Source organism: Elephas maximus, chromosome 11, assembly GCF_024166365.1.
Source record: "Elephas maximus indicus isolate mEleMax1 chromosome 11, mEleMax1 primary haplotype, whole genome shotgun sequence".
NCBI classification, from domain to species: domain Eukaryota; kingdom Metazoa; phylum Chordata; class Mammalia; order Proboscidea; family Elephantidae; genus Elephas; species Elephas maximus.
This window is the reverse complement of record NC_064829.1, coordinates 75,281,199-75,304,578: the sequence shown is the minus strand read 5'-3', so window position 1 is coordinate 75,304,578 and position 23,380 is coordinate 75,281,199. Positions and strand designations below refer to the sequence as shown.

Genomic DNA, 23,380 nt, shown 5'->3' with positions numbered 1-23,380 from the left:
TTTTCCAAAGCAAAGATCTCACATATTTATTAGTGGATTCAATCTCTTAATGCGGAAACATAAAAACAAAGGAAGAAACCAGAATTTTCCCAATACTTGTTCAATTGTACAGATCATGGCAAAATTTTCAACTTGATATGGTAAAATGCTAGTGGAATCTGATAGAAGGGGCAAATCTGTGTTCCATCATGTGCATGACTCCTTATAGACCCAGCTTAGTTCTTCTCCAGTGTCTCCTCCTGGAGTTGTACCTAATTTTACTACCAGTTTTCATTTGAATCCATTGGGGAATTGGGCAATTCTGCTCTTGTTTCTTGGCCAGGAGCCTCTTGATCCTGAAAATCTTGTGAGAAGACATGGCAAGGATGGCCAGTGGGTGCACATGTCACGATGACAGAGAAAGGGAGAAAGAACACTTTAGCCTGTATTAAAGTAGATGTCTAGGTGACAAATTGTCTTAATTTTCCTTCATCTGAGAACGTCCTGATTTACTCTCTTTTCCTGAAGGATGTTTTTGCTGGGAATGGGAGTCTGAATTGACAGATCTTCCTTTCAGAACTTGAAATTTTTTTTGCTATTTCATTCTGATAGCTGTGGTTTCTGATGATAAATCTACCATCGTTTAAATTGTTTTTCCTTTGTAGGTAGGTTGTCACTTTCCTCTGGCTACGTTGAAGTTTTTTTTCTCTCATTTTTAGAAGCTTAATTATGATGTATCCCTATGTGGATTTCTTTGTTTTTATCCTGTTTGAGAATTACTCAGCTCCTTGAAACTGTGTGATTTTCTCTCTTGAAAAGTTCGGGAAGTTTTCAGCCATTATTTCTTTGAGTAATTTTTCATTCCTGATCTCTTTTCTCTTTCTTTTTAAGAAGTCAGTAACAAGAACACTAGATATTTTGCTATAGTCCCACCAGAACATTCTGCTGTTTTTGTTTGTTTGTTTTTTCAGTTTATTTTCTTTCTGGTGTTCATATTGAATAATTCCTACCATATCTCTCCTTTTCTATCCAGATTATTTCCTCTGTCCACTCCATTCTACTCTTGAGTCCATCCACTGAAGCTTTTATTTTCATTATCTTATTTTTCAGTTCTAAAATATCTATTCGTTTCTTATTTATGTCTTCTGTTTTATTTGCATGTGAAACTCTTTATTTCTTTATTGAGGCCTTCTATTTTTTCAAGCTTGTTTATAATTGTTCATTGAATCATTTTTCTCATGGATGCTTTAAAATCTTTGTTAAATAATTCTAATGTGTCTGTTATCTCCGTATTGGCAACTACTGATTGTCTTTTTCATTCAGTTTAATATCTTCCTGGATCTTGGTATGATGAGTGATTTTTTTAAATGGAAATCTAGATATTTTTGTATTATGTTATGAGATCCTGGATCTTATGTAAACCTTCTGTTTTAACTAGCTAATACTGCTGTAGTAGGGGAAGCTGGTGTACTGCCTCTTTACTGTCATGGGGAGGTAGAAGTCTAGATTTGCCACACTTCCTCTGTTGATACACAATGGGGGATTCTTTGTTACTGCCAATTGGGAGTAGGGTTCTGACTCCCCATGTGGCCTCCACTGGCAATATATTGGAAGTGGCCTTGTTAGCACTGAGTGATGGTGTATGTCTTGACTCCCCATCAGCCTTGCTCTGGCACCACCTCCACAGTGAGATGCAGAGATACCTCTGTACAGCTAGGGGGGAGTGGAAGTATGGGTTTCCTGCGTGGTCTCCACTGACACCACAAGGCAAGGGACCTTCATTACCTGCTGCTGGTGGTGAATGCTTTGGCTTCGTACCTACCCCTCTATGAAAGAAACCTGGCAGGGATCTTGGGCACCTTATTAAAGTCTAGGCTCCTTACTTGTCCTCTACTGGCATGGGTAGGGTGAGGCCACAGCTTTTCTGTGGTGTTTGCCTAAAGTAGAGAGGCTTTTGTCTAAAAATGTTCTGTCTTAGTAGGCTGCCCCTTTCCTACTCCCTTGACTAGAGAGAGTAGGACATTTTTTGTCTGTGCCTGTTGGCATTTCTGAGTTGCCATATTCTCCAGCTGCAAGGCTGGGTTACATGAGGTAGAATGATGAACTCTTTGTTTTGGCTAGATGCCATCAAGTTGTCTCTGACTTATAGAGACCCTATGCGTAATTAAACAAAACATTGTCTGGTCCCATGCCATCCTCACAATTGTTGTTATGTTGTAACCACTGGGTCAATCCATATCATTTTGGGTCTCCCTCTTTTCCACTAACCCCGTACTTTACCAAACTTGATTTCCTCCTCCAGGGATTGGTCTCTCCTGATAAAAAGTCCAAAGTACATGAGACAAAGTCTCGCCATGCTTCCTTCTAAGGATTATTCACTCTGCACTTCCTCCAAAACAAATTTGTTCGTTCTTCTGGCAGTCCATGGTATATTCAATATTCTTCATCAACACAGTAATTCAAATGCATCAATTCTTCAGTTTTCCTTTTTCATTGTCTAGTATTTGCATGCCTGTCATGGGATCCATCATGATATTCCTTAGATCTTGAGGTCCCTAGCCAGTCTGCTTTCTTCTCTCCACCCTTCAGTGACTTCTTATAGAAGTTTTTTGTAGATACGATGTCCACAGATTTTTGTTTTACTTACCAGGAAGAATTCTCAGAAGAGGAAGCTCCTTAACATTTTTGATAATGGAATTGCATTTATAGTTTTTTAATGTTTCCAAATTTGAAAAAATAGAAATTTATAATTTTGAATTGTCAAAAAGTAGTGAATAAACTATTTTGCATATGTGAGTCATATCTTTATTAAATGAGGATTTAGATGTTTGATTTCTTGGAAATCAACAAAACAGCATCACTGATTAATGTTTTATTTCTCAATAAAATCCCGTATCTATGGAGGGCAAATTACCCTTAAGCACTATGCTGTTAAATTCTTAACCGATAAGGTGTAGTTTTATCTTAGTTATTTTTAACAGGAAAGAATGGGAGCCAATGACTCCTAAGAGAAGTTTAGCATAAACTGTAGGGCATTTGAGGCTACTCATGACTCTATTTCTGAACTTCTGATAAGACCACTGGATTGGATATGGGGGACAGAGAGCACGGCTGAGAATGATTGCTTCAGTTAGCAGTGCAAGAAATGAAGTTCCCTCTGATCAGCTGGGCCAGAAAAAATGAGAACCACTCAACTTTAAAGTTAGCAACATGGTGCAGTATAAACAATTTAAAGCCAGTATGTGAGAGTCATGTTCTTTATTGTCCTAGATCACCAGAAATTTGTTAAGTGACCATGAATGAAATAGGAAATTACTCTCTAGTATTTATGTCCTTATTTACAAGATTGCAGAAATTGAATTTCATCTCAAACATTTTTCTTTGCCGAGTGTTAAGTAACTTTATGGATAGGATATATTATAAGAATTTAATAGCAACGTTTTACCCTCGCATCTACTATAACCCCTTAATCTCAAAATGTTTTCTTTAAAAATATCTTACTTTTTCAATCCAAAGAAACTGTATTGCTACTGTACCTATTTTTTTTTTTTTTAATGAGACTATGGGCAACCTTGCCAATTAACCTAAATCCATCATGTATCAAAGAAAACACTCTCAAAAAATCTTTACTAAATGAATGTTTGTTGTCACATGTGCTTGATTTCCAAATTTGTACAGCAAAGGTAGTATGAGAACATTTGCCTTTACTGGAAGTTCACTACATGTCAGTTTGCATACACTATCTTAACATTTTTGTAAAGGAGTTTCATAAACGGGGGTACAGAATGGTGCATTTCAGCCAGGTTGCTTTTTTAAATCTGCTTCATCAGTAGAATTCACATATCCTTACAAGTAATTTTTGATGCTCTTTTTTGTGTTTGTTATCTCTTTCTAAAAAAGGTATTGGTTGAAACAGTCTTTGGATATCTTTAGGTTTCAAAACATTCGTATTAAGCCCTTGTAAACCTTTGTAGAGCACAGAATCAATGTGGAGACTTTGTCAGGATTATTTTGTCTGCTTCTTTTAAGTTTGCTATTGAATATACCTCAAATGATCCCAGTGCGTGTGTGGAGAGAAGTTACTTGTAAAGCAAAGCTGAGTGTAGGGAGATGAGAGCAATCATTAGTAAACCCATAACAGGAAGCAGGGATAAAAGGCTAAGTAATTTGGAAAGCAGATAAGCATAAGGATATAAAGATAGATATTCTGAGAATGTAAACAACTTGCATAAAAAAAAAATAAAAGCGAATGCAAAAAAATTAAAAAGCCCAGGAGCATAGATTAATTGGATTCACAGAGAAAAGAAATCACCAGCTGTCGTATTCATCCAAGAGACAAAAATGATGTTTGAATCTACGATAGGAAAAAAAAGGCATTAAATCAATAGAAAGGGTCTGTGTATGTCAGAATCATTCCTTCAAGTCACATGGCTTAGACATAATCACACCAATTTAAAGCAAATGCCAGTTACAACTTCGGGAAGTGACTATTTGGAGATCTTTGTCACCCTTAGGTGACATGTTTTCAGCTCCTAGATAGGACATAATGTGGAGGGATGTATCATAAATAAGAAGAGCACTCCAATACTCAAATAATTCAGTGGAACATGCCTACACATAAAGGAGAAATTGTTCCCATTCAACAATGGTACCAAGTAATGGAGGCAAAAGAATAAAAAGGACAGAACTTTCATCTTACGAAAGATGAAAATTGAAAGGGAAACATGTCCCAACTTGTAAAAGACAATCAAACCACATGAGCAAATCATATCAGCAGTGCCCAGAATAGTTTCCCTTGTCTGCTTTTAACCTTTTGAAAGAAAAGTGCTCCCTATTCTGGAATGCAAGCTTGCATAATACCACCCCAGATCCAAAATAACTTATATGTCTTTTAAAAAATATACAAATGTAGTATATCTCAAAGACATTAAATACAATTTTCATGGTGGCTAATTTTTTTTTCTTAACCTATGGTGGTGTGCTCCGAGGTGCTCCTTTATTTTGCTTTTGTATCTATAGTAAGCAGATGCCACATTTTATCGTGAGGAAAAAATCAGTAGAAAATAGGAAAAATAGGTAAAAGGAAAAAGAAAATGATGCTGGCCATCAGCTACAGAAACGAGATCTAGTTGAAAGAGGACTGATGATCCTACCGCCTATTTCACAGAAACAGAAAATGGGTAAAAGCTCTTTCAGTCTCTTAGCAACATACCAGAAAATTCCACTATGAATTTTCTTTTCTTTGAATCACCAAACCAAAAAATTTCTTCCTCTTTTTCATGACTAAAACTTCCACTTACATACTGTATTCCATTTCTTTCTAACTCCTCTTAACCCTAAAGTCATCAACTTTCTTCTCTTTCCTCTACTTATTATCTCCTCACTTTCTTTTTTTTTTTTTTTGAACATTTTATTGTGCTTTAGGTGAAAGTCTACACAGCAAATTAGTTTCCAATTCAATAATTCATAAACTAATCATTCTGTGACATTGGTCACAATCCCTGCAGAGTATCTGCGTTCTCCCAAATTCCACCCTGGATTCCCACTTTCCATTCATCTGGTTCCTCTACCCCTTCCTGTCTTCTCATCTTTGCTTTTGGGCAAATGTTGCCTTTTGGTCTCTTGCAGTTGATTGTTCTAAGGTGAGCATTCTTCACTGGTGTTATTACTTATTTTATAGGCTTTCTATTATTTGGCTGAAAGATGATCTATGGGGATGACTTCAGTTTCAAGTTAGTTCCTCCAGTCTCTATCAGACCAGTAAGTCTGGTCTTTTTTATGAATTTGAATTTTGTTCTACATTTTCTCCCACTCTAACCAGGACCTTCTATGGTGTTCCTGGTCAGGGCCGTCAGTAGTGTTAGCCAGGGAATCTAGCTTTTCTGGTCTTAGGCTAGAGGGGGCTGTAGTTCATGTGGGCCATTAGTCCTTTGGACTAATTGCTTCCTTGAGTCTTTGTTTTTCTTCACTCTCCTTTGCTCCAGATGGGAGGAGACCAATAGCTGTATTCTAGATGGCCACTTGCAAGCTTTTAAGACCCCAGAGGCTGCTCACCAATTTAGGATGTAGAATATTATGTTTATGAACTATGTTATGCCAATTGACCTAGATGTCCCCTGAGACTATGGCCCTCAGCTTTCAAGCCCAGTAACTCAGACCAATGAGATGTTTGGTTATGTCTAAGAAGCTTCAGTAACTGAGCCCCAATGTGCTCTATTATGTATATAAATATATATGCAGCATGTATAAATACGTATGTATAAATATCCACAACTGTGCCTGTATAAGCACCCAGGTGTATTCCAGTACAACTTCCCACAACTATTTAGCAGCCTTGGTGACAAGTTGGTTAAGAGCTTTGGCTGCTAACCAAAATGTTGACAGTTTGAATCCACCAGCCACTCCTTAGAAACTCTATGGGGCGTTTCTACTCGGTTCTGTAAGGTCACTGTGGGTTGGAATCTACTTTATGGCAATTGGTTTGGCTTTGCTTTTATTTACCTGTGTATCCTCTTGTAAATTATTGTTTGCTCTTACTGTTGTTGCAGGATTGTACATGTTACAGTATTTGCTGTAGTTGCACTTTATTCTTGCATATGTCTCAGTGTCTTCCTTTGCCTTGGTCACATTGTGAAGACTTCCTCCATATTGTGTATTGTCTTTCTCTTCACCAAAGTTAACACATACCTACTAACTAGTTAGCGATTCTCCCTCCTTCCCCCTCTTGTCCCTGATAACCATCAAAGAATGCTTCTTTCAGTGTATAAACATTTTTTTGACTTTTGATAATAGCGGTCTCATACAATATTTGTCCTTTCGTGATTAACTTATTTTACTAGGAACAATGTCCTCCAGATTCATTCATGTTGTGAGAAGTTTCATGGATTCATCATCATTTATTGTTGCATAGTATTCCATTGTATGTATTTACCACAATTTGTTCATCCATTCATCTGTTGATGGGCATTTGGGTTGTTCCCATTTTTTCGTTATTGTGAATAATATTGCAATGACATATGCAGTGGTATGCATATGTCTGTTTGTGTCACAGCTCTTGTTTCTCTAGGATATATACCTAGGAGTGGGACTGGTGGATCATATGATATTTCTATTTCAAGCTTTTTAAGGAAGGACCATATTGTTTTCTGTAGTGATTGTATCATTTTACATTCCCACCAGCAGTGTATAAGAATTCTAATCTCTCCACGACCTTGTCAGCATTTGTTGTTTTCTGTTTTTTTGATCAGTGCCATTATTGCCAGGGCGAGATGGTATCTCAATGTAGTGTAGACTTGCATCTCTTTAATGGTTATCGCAAGCATGTCTTCATGTGTTTGTTAGCCACCTGAATGTCTTCTTTGGTGAAGTGTCTGTTCATGCCCTTTGCCCATTTTTTCATTGGATTGTTTGTCTTTCTGATGTTGAGGTTTTGAAGTTTTCTGTAAAGTCTAGAGATTAGACTCTTGTCAGATTTGTTGTTGCCAATTTTTCTCCCCAGTCTGTAGGGAGAAAAATTGGCAACAACAAATCTTTTGGAGAAGTCTTTTGGAGAAGTCTTTTAATGAGCTTAAGTATTCAGTTTTTAGGAGGTCCCAATTATCTAGTTTATCTTCTGCTCTCTGTGAATTTTTAGTTACCCTTGATAGTCTATGCCATTAGTTAGGGTCCCTAGCTTTGTTCCTGTTTTCTTCTGTGAACTTTATTGTTTTAGTCTTGTTGATGGCAAGCTCTTCACCCTCAGACTGTCTCCAGTGTCTAACTGCCTGGAGCAGGGGAGATTACTACAGAAGAAAATCAAGGTGGCATGCAAAGTAGAGTTATGAAGCAGGATAAGAATTAAATTCCTTTAAAACCCTCTCCACTTATTTCATACTCCACAAAGCCAAAGCACCTGCTCAGAGATTGACCCTATGGAGCAGAAGAATCCTCTTGCCACTAAAGCTTAGCTGGAGAGTTTGGATTCAGGAGGAGGAGAACGTAATAGAAGGGAAAGCTTGCTCTTTTTGAGGCCCAGAGATTGGTGGGAGAGATACAGGGTGAGATTGAAAGACTTCTCCCCTGTCAGCATGTTGCTGTGATGCTGGAAACTATGCTACTGGTATTTCAAACACTAGCAAAGTCACTCATGGTGGATAGTTTTCAGCAGAGCTTCCAGACTAAGACAGAGTAGGAAGAAAGGCCTGGTGATCTACTTCCAAAAATCAGCTAGCGAAGACCCTGTGGATCACAACAGGTTATTGTCCAATACAGTGCTGGAAGATGAGCCCCCTAGCTGGGAAAGCACTCAAAATACAGAGTGGCTGCAACAATGGAGCATACCAATGATCAAGACGATGGCATAGGAACAGGGTACGTTTTGTTCTGTTGTACTTGGGGTTGCCATGAGATGGCACCAACTCAACAGCAACTAACAATGAAACTTCTCCAGCTTCCACCCAGAGGTGCAATGCAGCCTCAGAGAGGTGAGGCCAGCACTCCGGGAAGAGTTGTACCCAATCTCTAATGAGGGCCCTGGAAAGCTCCCACCTCCCAGAACAGAGCCTAGCTGGCAAAGTGAGGCCTGAGTGAGTGTTCCCTTAAGGGGTGGATTCTGAGCTGAGATCCCAGAATCTATTTTTTTAGATTTTACATTCAGGTCTTTGATCCATTTGGAGTTAGTTTTTTAGTATGATGTGAGGTATGGATCTTGTTTTATTTTTCTGCAATGGATATCCAGTCTTGCCAGTACCATTTGTTAAAGAGGCTGTCTCTTCCTCATTTAATGGACTTCAAACCTTTGTCAAAGATCAGCTGTTCATAAGGGGATGGATTTACTCCTGGGTTCTCAATTCTGTTCCATTGGCCTATGTGTCCGTCACTGTACCAGTACCAGGCTTTTTGACTACCATGGCTGTATAGTAAGTTCTAAGACTGGGAAGTGTGAGGCCTCCTACTCTGTTCTTCTTTTCAATAATTCTTTAGCTATCTGGGGCCTCTTTCCTTTCCATATATATTTGGAGATTAGTTTTTCCATCTTGTTAAAGAATGTTGTTGGAATTTGGATTGGGATTGCTTGATAGCTATAGATAGCTTTCGGTAGTATCGACATTTTTTTTAAGTCTTCTTATCCATGAGCATGGTTTTTTTTTTTTTTTTTTTTTCCACTTATGAAGGTCTCTTGGTTTCTTGCAGTAATGTTTTGTAGTTTTCTTTGTATAAGTCTTTTATGTCCCTAGTTAGATTTAACCCTAAGTATTTTATTTTGGGGGAGTTTTTTTTTTTTTATTGTAAATGAGTCAGTTACAACTCCTAGTGACCGCACAGAGTTTTCAAGGCTGTAAATTCCACTGAAGCAGAATTCCACATCTTTCTCCCATGCAGCTGTAGGTGGTATCAAACCATGGAACTTTTGGTTAACAATCAATTGCTTTATCCACTGTACCATCAGGGCTTCTTGTGTTGTAAATGGTCTTCAGTGTAGTTTGGACTTCTTCCTTCAGTACCATTGGTTCTTGATCACATGCTACCTCCTGAAATGACTGAACATTGACCAATTCTTTTTAGTCCAGTGACTCTGTGTATTCCTTCCATCTTCTTTTGAAGCTTCCTGCATTTTTCAGTATTTTGCCCATAGAACCCTTCACTATTACAGCTTGAGGCTTGATTTTTTCTTCAGTTCTTTCAGCTTGAGAAATGCTGTGTGTGTTCTTCCATTTTGATTTTCAAATTCCAAGTCTGCACATGCCATTGTAATACTTTGTCTTCTCCAGTTTCCTTTTGAAATCTTCTGTCCAGCTCTTTTACTTCATAATTTCTTCTGCTCACTTTGGCTACTCAGTATTCAAGAGCAACTTTCGGAGTTTCTACTGACAAAAAAAAAAAAAAAACAAGACTCCAGGATTTGATGAAATACCAGTCGAGATGTTTTTAAAAAGGGGTGCAGCGCTGGAAGTACTCAGTTGTCTGTGACAAGAAATTTGGAAGGTAACTACCTGGCCAACCTACTGGAAGAGATTCATATTTATGCCTATTCCAAAGAAACGTGACTCCTGTCAAATGGGTAAATTATTGAACAATATCATTAATATCACACTCAAGTAAGTTTTTGCTGAAGATCGTTCAAAATCGGATGCAGCAGTACATCGACAGGGAACTGCCAGAAATTCAAGCTGAATTCAGAAGATGATGTGGATATTCCTTGCTGATGTCAGATGAATCCAGGCTGAAAGCAGAGAATACTAGAAAGATTTTTACCTGTGTTTTATTAAATATGAAAAGGCATCAACTGTGTGAATCATAACAAATTATGGATAACATTGCAAAGAATGAGAATTCCAGAACACTTAATTGTCCTCATGAAGAACCTGTACATAATCAAAGGCAGTTGTTTGAACAGAACAAGGGGATACTGCATGGGTTAGTATCAGGAAAAGTGTGGGTCAGAGTTGTATCCTTTCATCATACTTGTTCAGTCTGTATGCTGAGCAAATAACACAAGAAAAAAATTAAAAAAAAAAAAACAGAGGAAGGACATAGTAATGAAAACAGGAGCAGATAATAGTACAAAATAAACCAAAAAGAACATGGAGCACCATATCATGGAAATCTTTCTGGTAGTAAGATTTATTACATTGTCATAAAACTTTTCAAGGAAAAGTGAAAGTTCAACCCATGGTCCATTTATCCTAAATAATGTTGTTTACTGGACAGTGCAAAGAAAAAAGAAAAAGTAAGGATTATGCTTCTTATACTGATGCTTTTTTATGTTAAACACGTATCTTTGTGCAGTCAAAGCCTTAAGTTGTTTGTCTTTGCTGCTTATCTTCTTTTGCTGCCATCTCTCCAATCCTTCATTCATTCTCTTGCCACAGCCAAAAATGCCTCTACTACTCATGCCAGGACTGACTACTGGGAACTTACTCTCTGAAGGCTATACTCTTGTTCACTAACTCCTTTCTGTCAGACATGTTTCATCATTTCTGAATCCCCGAGTCTCAGTCTTCCTCCTCCTCATCCCCCTGCCCCATCTCTCTTCCTCTTGTGCAGGAATTTGTTCGTCTAATATACATTTTTTTTCACTGTCAACCATGTGTCTGATACTCTTCTAAGTTTTTTCATGAAGAAAGTTATGATCTTCACTGTTAGATAAGAATGCACATTGTAACAGTGATACCATAAAGTGGGACAAGGTTGCTCCTTCCCAGCCTTCACCTCCTTCTTCATCAGGAAAGACGACACCTAAAACTCCATGTTCTGGGTAAATTCTCCACTTCCTCTGTCCATCCACAAATACTAAGAGCTTTGTTAAGGTTACCTATTTCAGGATCATGATAATACATTAACCCAGTCCACTTATCTCTGGTTACTTCTATTGAGGTGGTTTCTGGTTTCTTTAGTTGTTCCGTGCCATCAAGTCTATCCCAACTCATAGCAGCTCTATAAGAGAGTAGAACTACCCTGTAGGGTTTCCTAGGAGTGGCTGGTAGATTTGAACTGCTGACCTTTTGGTTAGCAGCCAAGCTCTTACCCACGATACCACCAGGGATCCCGGTTTTTTTAGTAAGATGTATATAATCTCATTCTTTTTTTTGTAGCTTGCCTTTTTAAGCTGTTAATTGTGCCTTTGGATGAGCAGAGGTTACAAAGATTAATATATTCTTCCTCATTATGGTCCATGCTTTTGTGTAATATTTTAAATCTTTGCCAAGATAAAAGTTCTGAAAAGATAGACATCAATTTATCTGTTTTAATTTTAATCTTATTATCATGCTTTAAACTCTACTAATGTACACATTGATAACCTTTTTTTGATACAATTATTGGATCTATTTAATCTTTCTTTTATATAAGATTAAGGAATATTTGAAATTGGATTCACTTAACATAATTTACAATTGTTTATAATTTGTTTGGTTATATTTTTAGTTATGCATCAACCACTAATGCCAAAGATGAGGAAATAGAAGATTTTTACCGACTTCTGCAGTCTGAAATTGATCAAACATGCAATCAAGATGCATTGGTAATTACTGATGATTGGGATGCAAAAGTTGGAAACTGAGAAGAAAGATAGGTAGTTGGAAAATATGGACTTATTGATAGAAATGATACTGAAGATTTCAAGATAGAATTTTGTAAGACCAGCAACTTCTTCATTGCAAATACCTTTTAATCTACAACGTAAACAGTGACTATACAAGTGGACCTCAACAGATGGAAAACATGGGAATCATATCATGTACACCTATGGAAAGGGATGATGGAGAAGCTCAATATCATCAGTCAGAACAAGGCCAGGGGCCGGCTGTGGAACAAACCATTAATTGCTCATATGCAAGTTCAAGTCAAGGCTGAAAAAATTTAAAACAAGTCCACAAGACCCAAAATATGACCTTGTGTATAACCCACCTGAATTTGGAGACCATCTCAGAATAGATTTGATGCATTGAACATTAATGACCAAAAGACTAGTTTTGGGATGACATCAAGGACATCATACATGAAGAAAGCAAAAAGTCATTAAAAAGACAGGAAAGAAATAAAAGACCAAAATGGATGTCAGAAGAGACTGAAACTTACTCTTGAGCATAGAGTAGTTACAGCAAATGGAAGAAATGATGAAGAAAAAGAACTGAACAGAAGATTTCAAAGGGCAACTCAAGAAGACAAAGTAAAATATTAAAATGAAATGTGCAAAGACATGGAGTTTAAAAACCAAAAGCAAAGGACAAGCTCAGCATTACTCAGGCTGAAAGAACTGAAGAAAAAAATTCAAGACTCGAATCACAATATTGACAGATCCTGTGGGCAAATTATTGAAGGACTCAGGAAGCATCAAAAGAAGGTGGAAGGAACACACAGAATCACTGTACCAAAAGGAATTGATGGATGTTCAACTTTTTCAGGAGGTAGCATATGATGAAGAAACAGTGGTATTGAAGGAAGAAGTCCAAGCTGCACTGAAGGCATTGGTGAAAAACAAGGCTCCAGAAACTCATGGAAGACTGACTGAGGTGTTTCAACAAATGCATGCAATGCAATAAGGTGCTCACTTATCTGTGCCATGACACTTGAAAGACAGCTACGTGGCCAACCAAGTGGAAGAAATCCATATTTGTGCCCATTCCAAAGAAAGGCGATCCAACAGAGTGCTAAAATTACTGAACAATATCATTAATATCAGAGGTATGTAAAATTTTGCTGAAGTTCGTTAAAAAATGGTTGCAGCAGCATATTGACATTGAACTGCTAGAAATTCAAGCCAGATTCAGAATAGGATGTGGAATGAGGGATATCACTGTTGATGTCAGGTACATCTTGGATGAAAGCAGAGAATACAGAAAGATGTTTACCTTGTTTTATTGACTATGCAAATGCATTCAACTCTGTGGGTCATAACAAATTATGGGTAACATTGCAAAGAATGGGAATTTCAGAACACTTAATTTTGTTTGTGTAAACCTGTACATAGATCAAGAGGCAGTCAATTGAACAGAGCAAAGGGATACTACATGTTTTAAAATCAAGAAAGGTGTACGTCATGGTTGCATTTTTTCACCATACTAGTGAGCAAATAATTTGAAAAGCTGGAAGAAAAATGTGGCGTCAGGATTGGTGGAAGACTCATTAACAAATTGGGATATACAGATGATACAACCTTGCTTGCTTAAAGTGAAGAGGACTTGAAGCACTTACTGATAAGGATCAAAGACTACAGTCTTAGTATGGATTACACCTCAACATGAAGAAAACAAAAATCCTTACAACTGGACCAGTAAACGACATCATGATAAATGGAGAAAATATTAATGTTTTCATAGATTTCACTTTACTTGTGTGCACCGTGAACACAAATGGAAGCAGCAGTCAAGAAATTAAATGATGTATTGCATTTTTTTATCCAATTTGCTGCAAAAGACCTCTTTAAAGTGTTAAAAAGCAAAGGTGTCACTTTGAGGACTAAGGTGCACCTAACCCAAGCCATGATATTTTCAATTACCTCATGTGCTTGGAAAAACTGGAAAATGAATAAGGAAGACAGAAGAAGGATTGATGCCTTTGAATTATGGCTTGGTAAAGAATATTGAATATACCATGGACTGACAGAAGAATGAACAAACCTGTCTTGGAAGAAATACAGCCAGAGTTCTCCTTGGAAATGAGGATGTCGAGAGTTCTCTTGTACTTTGGAGGGATCAGTCCCTGGAGAAGGACATCATGGTTGGTAAGGTGGAGGAGGATCAGTGAAAAAAGGAAGACCCTCAATGAGATGGATTGACACAGTGGCTGCGACAATGGGCTGAAACATAACAACGATTGTGAGAATGGCTCAGGTCTGGACAGTATTTCATTCGGTTGTACATACTGTCACAGAGTCAACCCATTCGATGGCACCTAACAACAACATATTTTGATTTTTTTTTCTGTCAGCTTTTTGTTCTTTATTGATTGAGTTTTAGTTATGTACTATTTTTCTAAAAACAACACATTTGTCTATAAAGTGGGGATCTATCTGTATCTACATGTATATCCATCTGTTATCTATCTATGCATCTATCTGTATTAACAGACTTTGGGAGTATTTGCTGTAATTAGTAGTGATGTTGGCTATATAACAGGGCCACAAAGCAAGAACTGGGGTGTGGGGAAGAGGAAAATATGTCTTAAAAATTGCATAGCATGAAAAATTGAGGCACATGTGAATTAATGAATAAGGTGATACATCAGTGATAATGTCTAAAAGCCCCCAAGTATTAAACCAGAACATGGATACATTTTTCTTTCATCGACTTAGTACAATCACTGATGTGTTTCTTAAATTATGATTATACATTTCAAGATATATTTTAGTATAAAGAATAATTACAAATGGCTACCTTTTTATTGGAATTTAACATAATTTTCCTTTGCAAGAAAAGTTGCTAAATTTCCACCTGCCTCTGGAAACTGAATTTCACTTCCTATCGGATGACACTGTAAACATTTTTTGAGAAACTTGCGGGTGGGAGGTACATCAAGTGGAAGATATCTGTGACAGAGTACTAGCAGCATCAGCAAAAGATTAATGCTGAAGCTGTGGAATAAGAGAGATATGAAGCCATAACCCTGGAGAAGCAGTGGGCAGGAGGCAGCAGGTCAGACAGCAAATGTGAACAAAACTGCAGAGTAAGAAGAATAAATGTCTGAGTGTCAGCAACCAGCTACAAAGCAAGATCAGTCATCAAAGATAACATGAAAGAAGATATTTTGAGCCTCTGTAAAGATAATAAATATTTAAAGTTTATATGTCATGTGGGTAGAAGATGAGTTGTAAAGAAATGTATGCTTTGAGTGTCTCTGACATTCTTTCTAGGATTGACTTGCTCTTCTTCCAGGACCTACTAATATGACACTGAATGCCGTCCTACCATCCCAGTAATAGAACACAATTCAATATGATTTCAGCCCTGGTGTGCTGACTAAGAGTTACGGCTGCTAATTAAAAGGTTGGCAGTTCGAATCCATCAGCTGCTTTTTGGAAACCCTATGGAGCAGTTCTACTCTGCTGTACAGGGTAGTTGAGTCAGAATTGACTCAATGGCAATGAGTTTAAGTTTTTGGTTTAAGCACTACTTAAAAAACAGATAAACAAGTGAAGGTGCATCTACAAGCCAAGGAATGCCAAGAAATCTAGGAGAGAGGCACAGAACAGAGACCTCAGAAGGAGTCAACATGGATAATACCCTGATTGGACTTCTAGCCTCCAGAATTGTGAGACGATAGATTTCTGTTCTTTAAAGTCACCTACTTCGTGGTATTTTATCACGGCAGTGCTAGGAAACTAAGACAGCTGGTGACTGCTGACTTAAAATGTGTTGCATCTTCATGGATATGTATTCAGTAATATGCTACACTGGCTGCTCCTAGTCCTGTCCATTCACAATGTGGTGCCTGGCACCAGTGGGAGCTTAATAAATGTTGCGTAAATAATAAATAGTTATGAAATCAGGTTTTTGAAATCAGCAGCTTAATATAGAGAGGACTTTGAGTAAATGCCTCATTCTCAGATGCTATTTATAAATGCTGATTTGAATATAACAGTCAAAACTTCTAAAAATACAATGTTTAAGCACAGTGACAGTTATATTTGTATCAAGTTTAAATAATAATCATGTTAATTCACAAGGTGCATACTGATACTGTAATAAGAATTTAAATGCAGTTTCAAACCCTAATTTTATATGCTTATGTATAGTAACAACGTGCCAATGGATATAATATTTATCCACTGCCTTATAATAAGCCCCCCAAATTTAGCTCTGTTCGTGGAGAAATACAAGAGCTATATGGTACTAAAAAAAATTGGTATGCATATTTTTTGGTATGCATTGGTATGCATCTCCTCTGTATTTACTTGACTCCAGGGTTTACTTAAAGATATTTGTTAAATACAAAAATGACTTTTAAGTATTTTCAGACTGGGGAATAAGTAAGAATTCCTTGATTGATTGTTGTGATGAGTAATTTTATATGTCAGCTTGGCTAGGCCATGATTCTCAGGGTTTGGCAGATGTTTGTAATTATCCTCCATTTTGTGACCTAACATGAGTGGCCAATTAGTTGGAAGGGGATTTTTCCCTGGAGGTGTGGCCTGCATGCAGTACATATGGAGGTTCTGGAAAAGTTGCTCTCTCTCTCGATCTTGCATTCATCTCATCATCTTCTGATTTCCAGTTCTTGGTACCTGAACCTGCAGCCTGCTGCCTGAAAATTTTGGATTCACCAGCTCCTTCAACCCTATGAGCCAGCAGCTTGTTGCATGACCTGCAGATTTTGGGTTTGTCTTCCCCTGTAACCCCTGAGTCAGGAGATGCCTCCAGTCTGTTGCCTGATCCATGGATTTGGGACTTGCCAGCCTCCACAATCTCATGAGTCGTTTCCTAGAAATAAATATCTCTATATCTATCTATCTATATGCTTCATTGATTTTGCTCCTCTAGAGAACCCAGCCTAAGAAATTAGCCAATTAGCACTAAGTACTGATGCTTCTTCATTTGATATAAAAAAGTCTGTTAATAGACTGTAGTAGAATTACGTACCTATAAATAAAGCTGCTACGGGTTGGCAGTTCAAATCCACCAGGCGCTCCTTGGAAACTCTGTGGGGCACTTCTACTCTGCCCTATGGGGTCACTATGAGTCGGAATCGACTCGACGGCACTGGGTAAATAAAGCAAAAAAGAAAAAGGTGTCAAAAGAAAAAAATGTATGTTTTCAGAAGTTTAACCATTCTAAACAGGATAAAAGTGATAGAGAAAAAGGTAGTGAAGTTGACTTGAAAGAGTCCAAATTTAGGTGCCAACCAGCATCCAATAGGATCAGTAATTTAAACTATGTATCTGTTGTAGTGTTCTCCTCAGTAAAATATGTGTTAATGCACTAAACTGCTGAAACCCACACTTGTACTTGAATTACTTTGGAATAGTATTTATGTGGTAGCTTTGGTAGAATGACTTGGTATAATTCTTCCTTGAAGTGTTTTAGTCGTTAAAACTTCATTACTCTGATGATCGGTTTTTGTCTTCACTAGGTTTTTCATTTCTTCTCTTTAGTAGGGAATGTAACATAGAATTGTGAATTATTTACAATCCATAACCCCATTTTTTTCAATGCACCACTTGGTTGGCTTGAGGAAATTGTTCAACTCTCTAATTCTCAGTTTCTGAATGTATAAAATGGATATATTCTCAATCTCTTTGCCAAAAGATTTATGCGGTAATTAAGTCATTCAGGTAATGTCATGTAATATCATGTCCAGTATGGAGTCACTACTCTGTACAGAACATTCCATCTTTTTATTTTTCTTCTTATTTTTATTGGTATTCATATTCTTTGTGCCAGTTCATTGCATGCTGTATATATGACATTGTACTGGATGCAAGCGGTCAAATGAGAGGGAAAACATGGCTATTGACCTTCAAGCTCTCACAGTTAAATGAAAATTAAATGAAATTATATCCTAACTATTTATCAAAAATTTAATGCATAAAGAAAAGTTGAAAGAATAGTACAATGAGCATTTGTTTACCCACCACCTAGATTCAACAACTGCCAATACATTGCTTATTTTGCTTGCTAATTCTATATGTGCACATGTATTTGCTAAATCACTGACTACATAATTTAAGAATGCTCCATGTATTTTATCATCTGTCAACAATTACAAAACTCTATAAAAGTGAGAAACATGAGAAAATATATTTGGAATCATAATATTTCTGAAATACAAATCCATTTCCTAAGAAACCAAGTGATATAAAATGTAGATAATAGTTCATGACTGTAAACACAAATAAAAAAAAAAAAAAAGTTGCCACTGAGTCACCTCCAGCTCCTGGTGACCCAGTATGTCAGCGTAGATCTGTGCTCCATAGGGTTTTCAATGGCTGATTTTTTTGGAAGTAGATTTTTAGGCCTTTCTTTCAAGGAGCCTATGGGTGGATTTGAACCTTTAACCTTTCAGTTAACAGCCAAGCATCGTAACTGTTTGCATCACCCAGGGGCTCTGTAAACATCATAAAAACAATAAAATTATAAATAAAACAACACGACTCATAACAGAAACTATAGTTTTTATTATTTTTAAACGAGTATTTTTAGAACACTAAAATACATTTAATAGTCTCTGTATTTAAAAATTGAAAACATAAAAATCAGGTGAGCCACTTTTTATCTTAGATGTATTTGGGACATTTTGACTTCTTTGGAATTTACTCCTTGTAATATCTTCTTAGGAAACCCTGGTGGTGTAGTGTTTAAGTGCTACAGCTGCTAACCAAAGGGTTGGCAGTTTGAATCTTATTTGTTTTTATAAAAAATATGTACCTAACTAATTGCTGTGTCCATATAAGTGTTTCAATCACTCTCTTTTCTTAATGAGAAAGACGATGACATACTGAATTTTCTAAATAATGTTTTATTGCTTATATATTTGGAGCCAGTTAATATGTAGCATCCAGCAATAGTACTTATAGTAACAATATAGACAACTGCAAGGATAAGTAATACTTCTTTATTTTCTGGATGCCATTCACTCCACTATACCATTGCTCACCTGGGCTATTCAAAGGCCCATCGAGAGTTTGAATACCATGAAACGTCTTTAGGCTTGCTCTTAGAGAAAGATCCTATGCACCCGTCTATAAATATATACTGTAGTAGTATTATAAGCACAACAACAACAAAAAAACAAAGGATTTAAAAAGAGAAGCTTACGTATGGTCTATATGCTACACTGACAATCATATCTTAAGTTACTCTCAACACCATTAAGATGTATATTAATGTCGGTAGTGAATGCTGAACCTATATTAACTCATAAATATAGACATTAGAAAATAAAGACATTGAAATAAAATATAAGGGAGACTATGATTTTGAAGCTATCTCAAAAATAAAGATTTTGCAAAAGCTTGAAGCAATGGTAGCAACCACTATGAAAACAGAATGTGTTTCGGAATGCTTTTAAATTGGGTAGGATGGATATGATCATATAATCCTCTTCAACTAGGAATCAAAGGGCAATAACCTGATGAACTTCCTAGGCTTCCGAGCAAGGAAAAAAGGTTATTTATTAAAAGATTTTACAACCATAAGATAGTGTGATGCCATGGAGTATATTTATAATAAAATCATTTGATAAATGGCAAAAAGAAAAAAAAAAAAACAATGCAGCATATTTTATGGATTTAAAAGGAATTCAACTCTCACAGAAATAATTATAACACAAGGAAAAAAACAGGGTTGAATTTTCAGGATAAGAAATGTGGTAAGTCTCAGAGCCTAGAGCCTAGAGCACAGTCTTTAGACTCAGTCCACGTTCATTTTGAATCTTGGCTTTGCCACTTACCAGCTCTTTACCCTCTATGACCTTCCTGTGCTTCAGTCTAAATGGGAGTCTGAGCACATGGACCAGGCTTCAAGCAACAGGACAACCAAAACAATGAGACATAGTTTTTCAATGAAAATGTTGGTGTTACAAAAATTGTGTGGTCATATTGGAATTATAGTGCTTAAAGTTTCTAAACATCTTAATCCGTTCCTATGGCCTTTAGTGCCCTCATGTATAAAATTGAAAAAAAATCTAGCTTGCATATTTGAAATGATAATCAGGTAAGCTAAACAGTTGCAACTGTGCTTACCCTGTAGTATATACCCAAGAATTGCTACTTTCCCAAATCTCTTGGGATATAGATAATCACGTAGAAGTCTTAAGAAAGTTAATAGAAGTTGACTATCCATTAAACCAAAAGGTCTTGTTCAAATTATAGTTGAGGTAAGTGTGGGAAAGAACATCCATCCTTCCCTCTGAAGTTCAGAATCAATTGAGAAACAGAAACGGCAATCACCCAAAAGGTTTTTATAGTAAAAAATGATTTTTAAAATGATTTTTTATAAAAACCTCATTTTCACTCTTGTACAGAAAATAAAACCTCGAAATCTGTTTTTGAGAGTAAAATTCTCAAAGAAGTTTCTAGAATAAATCTGAGAAGATTTAAATTTGCAAATGCTATAAACAGATCAAATGACATAAATCACTATGATTCACCCAATTAGCAAGGATTGTTACCTTTGAGTGTAGTCCCTTGCTTTTCATTACATATTGTATTCAATAGAATTACAGTGACTGAAATTGGCATAACAATAACTAAAATGCTGTCAAACATTGGCAGGAAAATTATATAAGGAAGTTATTAAAATAAGGCAGAACACGTTTTCTAATATTCTAAGATTAGATTCAAACACTTAGACAATGTTGGTTTTCAAAATCAAATGCCCTTTATTATAAATGATTTCTACCACTCTTTTATCAGTTTGTCATATTGTGGTAGCTTGTGTGTTGCTTTGATGCTGGAAGCTATGCCACTGGTATTTCAAATATCAGCAGGGTCACCCATGGTGGACAGGTTTCAGTGAAGCTTCCAGACTAAGACAGGCTAGGAAGAAGCACCTGACAATCTACTTCTAAAAACCTTAGCCAGTGAAAGCCTTATGAATAAGAGTAAAACACTGTCTAATTTAATGCCCGAAGATGAGCACCTCAGGTTGGAAGGCACTCAGAATAACTGGGCAAGAGCTGCCTTCTCAAAGTAGAGCAAAACTTAAAGACATGGATGGAGTAAAGCTTTCAAGACCTTCATTTGCTGATGTGGCAAGACTCAACATGAGAAGAAACAGCTGCAAACATCCATTAATAATCGTAACATGAAATGTAGGAAGTACAAATCTAGAAAAATTGGAAGTCATCAAAGATGAAATGGAACACATAAAGACTAATATCCTAGGCATTAGGGAGCTGAAATGGGCTGATATTGGCCAGGTGTTCACATGGGCTACTATGCCAAGAAAGACAAATTGAAGAGGAATGCATCACATTTAAAGTCAAAAAGAACATTTCAAAATCTATCCTGAAGTACCACAATGTCAGTGGTAGGATAATATCCATATGCCTACAAGAAAAAAAAAAAAAAAAACAGTTAATATGACTGTTATTGAAAGTAATTCACCAACCATTGAGGCTAAACATAAAGAAATTGGAAATTTTTACCAACTTCTGAAGTCTGAAGCTGATCAAACATGCAACCAAATGCATTCATAGTTACTCGTGATTGGAATGCAAGAATTGGAAAAGAAGAAGAAGGATTGGTAGTTGGAAAATGTGACCTTGGTGATAGAAATGACGCTGGAGATCATATGATAGAATTTTGCAAGACCAGTGACTTCTTCATTGCAAATACACTTTTTCAACAGCATGAATGGCAGCTATACATGTGGACCTTAGTGAAAGGGATATGCAGGAGTCAGATTGAATATATCTGTGGAAAGAGATGATGGACAAGCTCAACAATATCAGTCAAAACAAAGCCAGGAGCCAACTGTGGAGCAGACTATCAATTGCTCATATGCAAGTTCAAGTTGAAGCTGAAGAAAATTAGAACAAGTCCATGAGAACCAAAGTATGACCTTGAGTATATTCCACCTGAATTTAGGGACCATCTCAAGGATAGATATGAACAATGAACACAATGACCAAAGTCCAAACAAGTTGTGGGATGATATCAAAGACATACATGAAGAAGGCAAAGGTCATTAAAAGGCAGGAAAGAAAGAAAAGACCAAAATTGATGTTAGAAGAGGCTCTGAAACTTGCCCTTGAACATAGAGTAGCTAAATCACATGGAAGAAACAATAAAGTGAAAGAACTGAACAGAATATGTCAAAGGACAGCTCAAGAAGGCAAAGTAAAGTATTATAAAGAAATGTGCAAAGACCTGGAGTTAGGGAACCCAAAGGAAGAACACACTCGGCATTTTTCAAGCTGAAAGAGCTGAAGGAAAAAATTCAATACTCCAGTTGCAATATTGAAGGATTCCATGGGGAAAATATAGAACAATGCATGGAGCATTGGAAGAAGGTAGAAGTGATAAAAGGAATCACTGTGCCAAAAATAATTGGTGGACATTCAACCAATTCAGGAGGTAGCATATGATCAAGGGCCACTAGTACTGAAAAAAGTTAAACGTGGTCTGAAGGCATTGGCAAAAAACAAGGCTCCAGTAATCAACAGAATACCAATTGAGATGTTTCAATAAGCAGATGTCATGCTGGAAGTACTCACTAATCTATGCCAAGAAATTTGGAAGACAGCTACCCGGCCAACTGACTGGAAGAGACCTGTATTTGTTCCCATTCCAAAGAAAGATGACCCAACTGAATGTATAAATTACTGAACGATATCTTTAATGTCACACACAAAGTTTTACCGAAGATCACTTAAAAGCAGTTGCAGCAGTACATCAACAGGGAACTGGGAGAAATTCAAATTGGATTCAGAAGAGGATGTAGAATGAGGGATATCATTGCTGATGTCAGGTGGATCTTGGGTGAAAGCAGAGAATAGCATAGAATACCTGTGCTCTACTGACTATACAAAGGCATTTGACTGTGTAGATCATAACAAATTATCTATAACACTGTGAAGAGTGGGAATTCCAGAACACTTAATTGTGCTCATTCAGATCCTGTACACAGATCAAGAGGCAGTCACTGAACAGAACAAAGGGATACTGTGTGTTTAAAAATAAGGAAAAGTGTGTGTCAGGATTGTATTCTTTCACCAGCCATACTTATTCAATCTGTATCTTGAGCAAATAATCTGAGAAGCAGGACTGTATGAAGAAGAACACAAAGTATACAGCATCGAGATTGTAGGAAACTCATTAACAACCTGTGATAAGCAGATGACACAACCTTGCTTGTTGAAAGTGAAGAGGACTTGAAGCATTTACTAATGAAGATCAAAGACTACAGTCATCAGTATGGATTATACTTCTTCACAAAGAATACAAAAATCCTCACAACTAGACCAGTAAGCAAAATCCCGA

At 36.8% G+C, this 23,380-nt stretch overlaps 1 protein-coding gene across 1 annotated transcript; it reads right to left on the bottom strand.

Annotated features, from left to right (window-relative positions):
• Positions 1–202: 202 nt before the first annotated feature.
• Positions 203–358, bottom strand: LOC126085855 (60S ribosomal protein L39-like). Its single transcript, XM_049901594.1, has one exon. The coding sequence runs from the start codon at positions 356–358 to the stop codon at positions 203–205; it is 156 nt and encodes a 51-aa protein (XP_049757551.1).
• Positions 359–23,380: the final 23,022 nt, after the last annotated feature.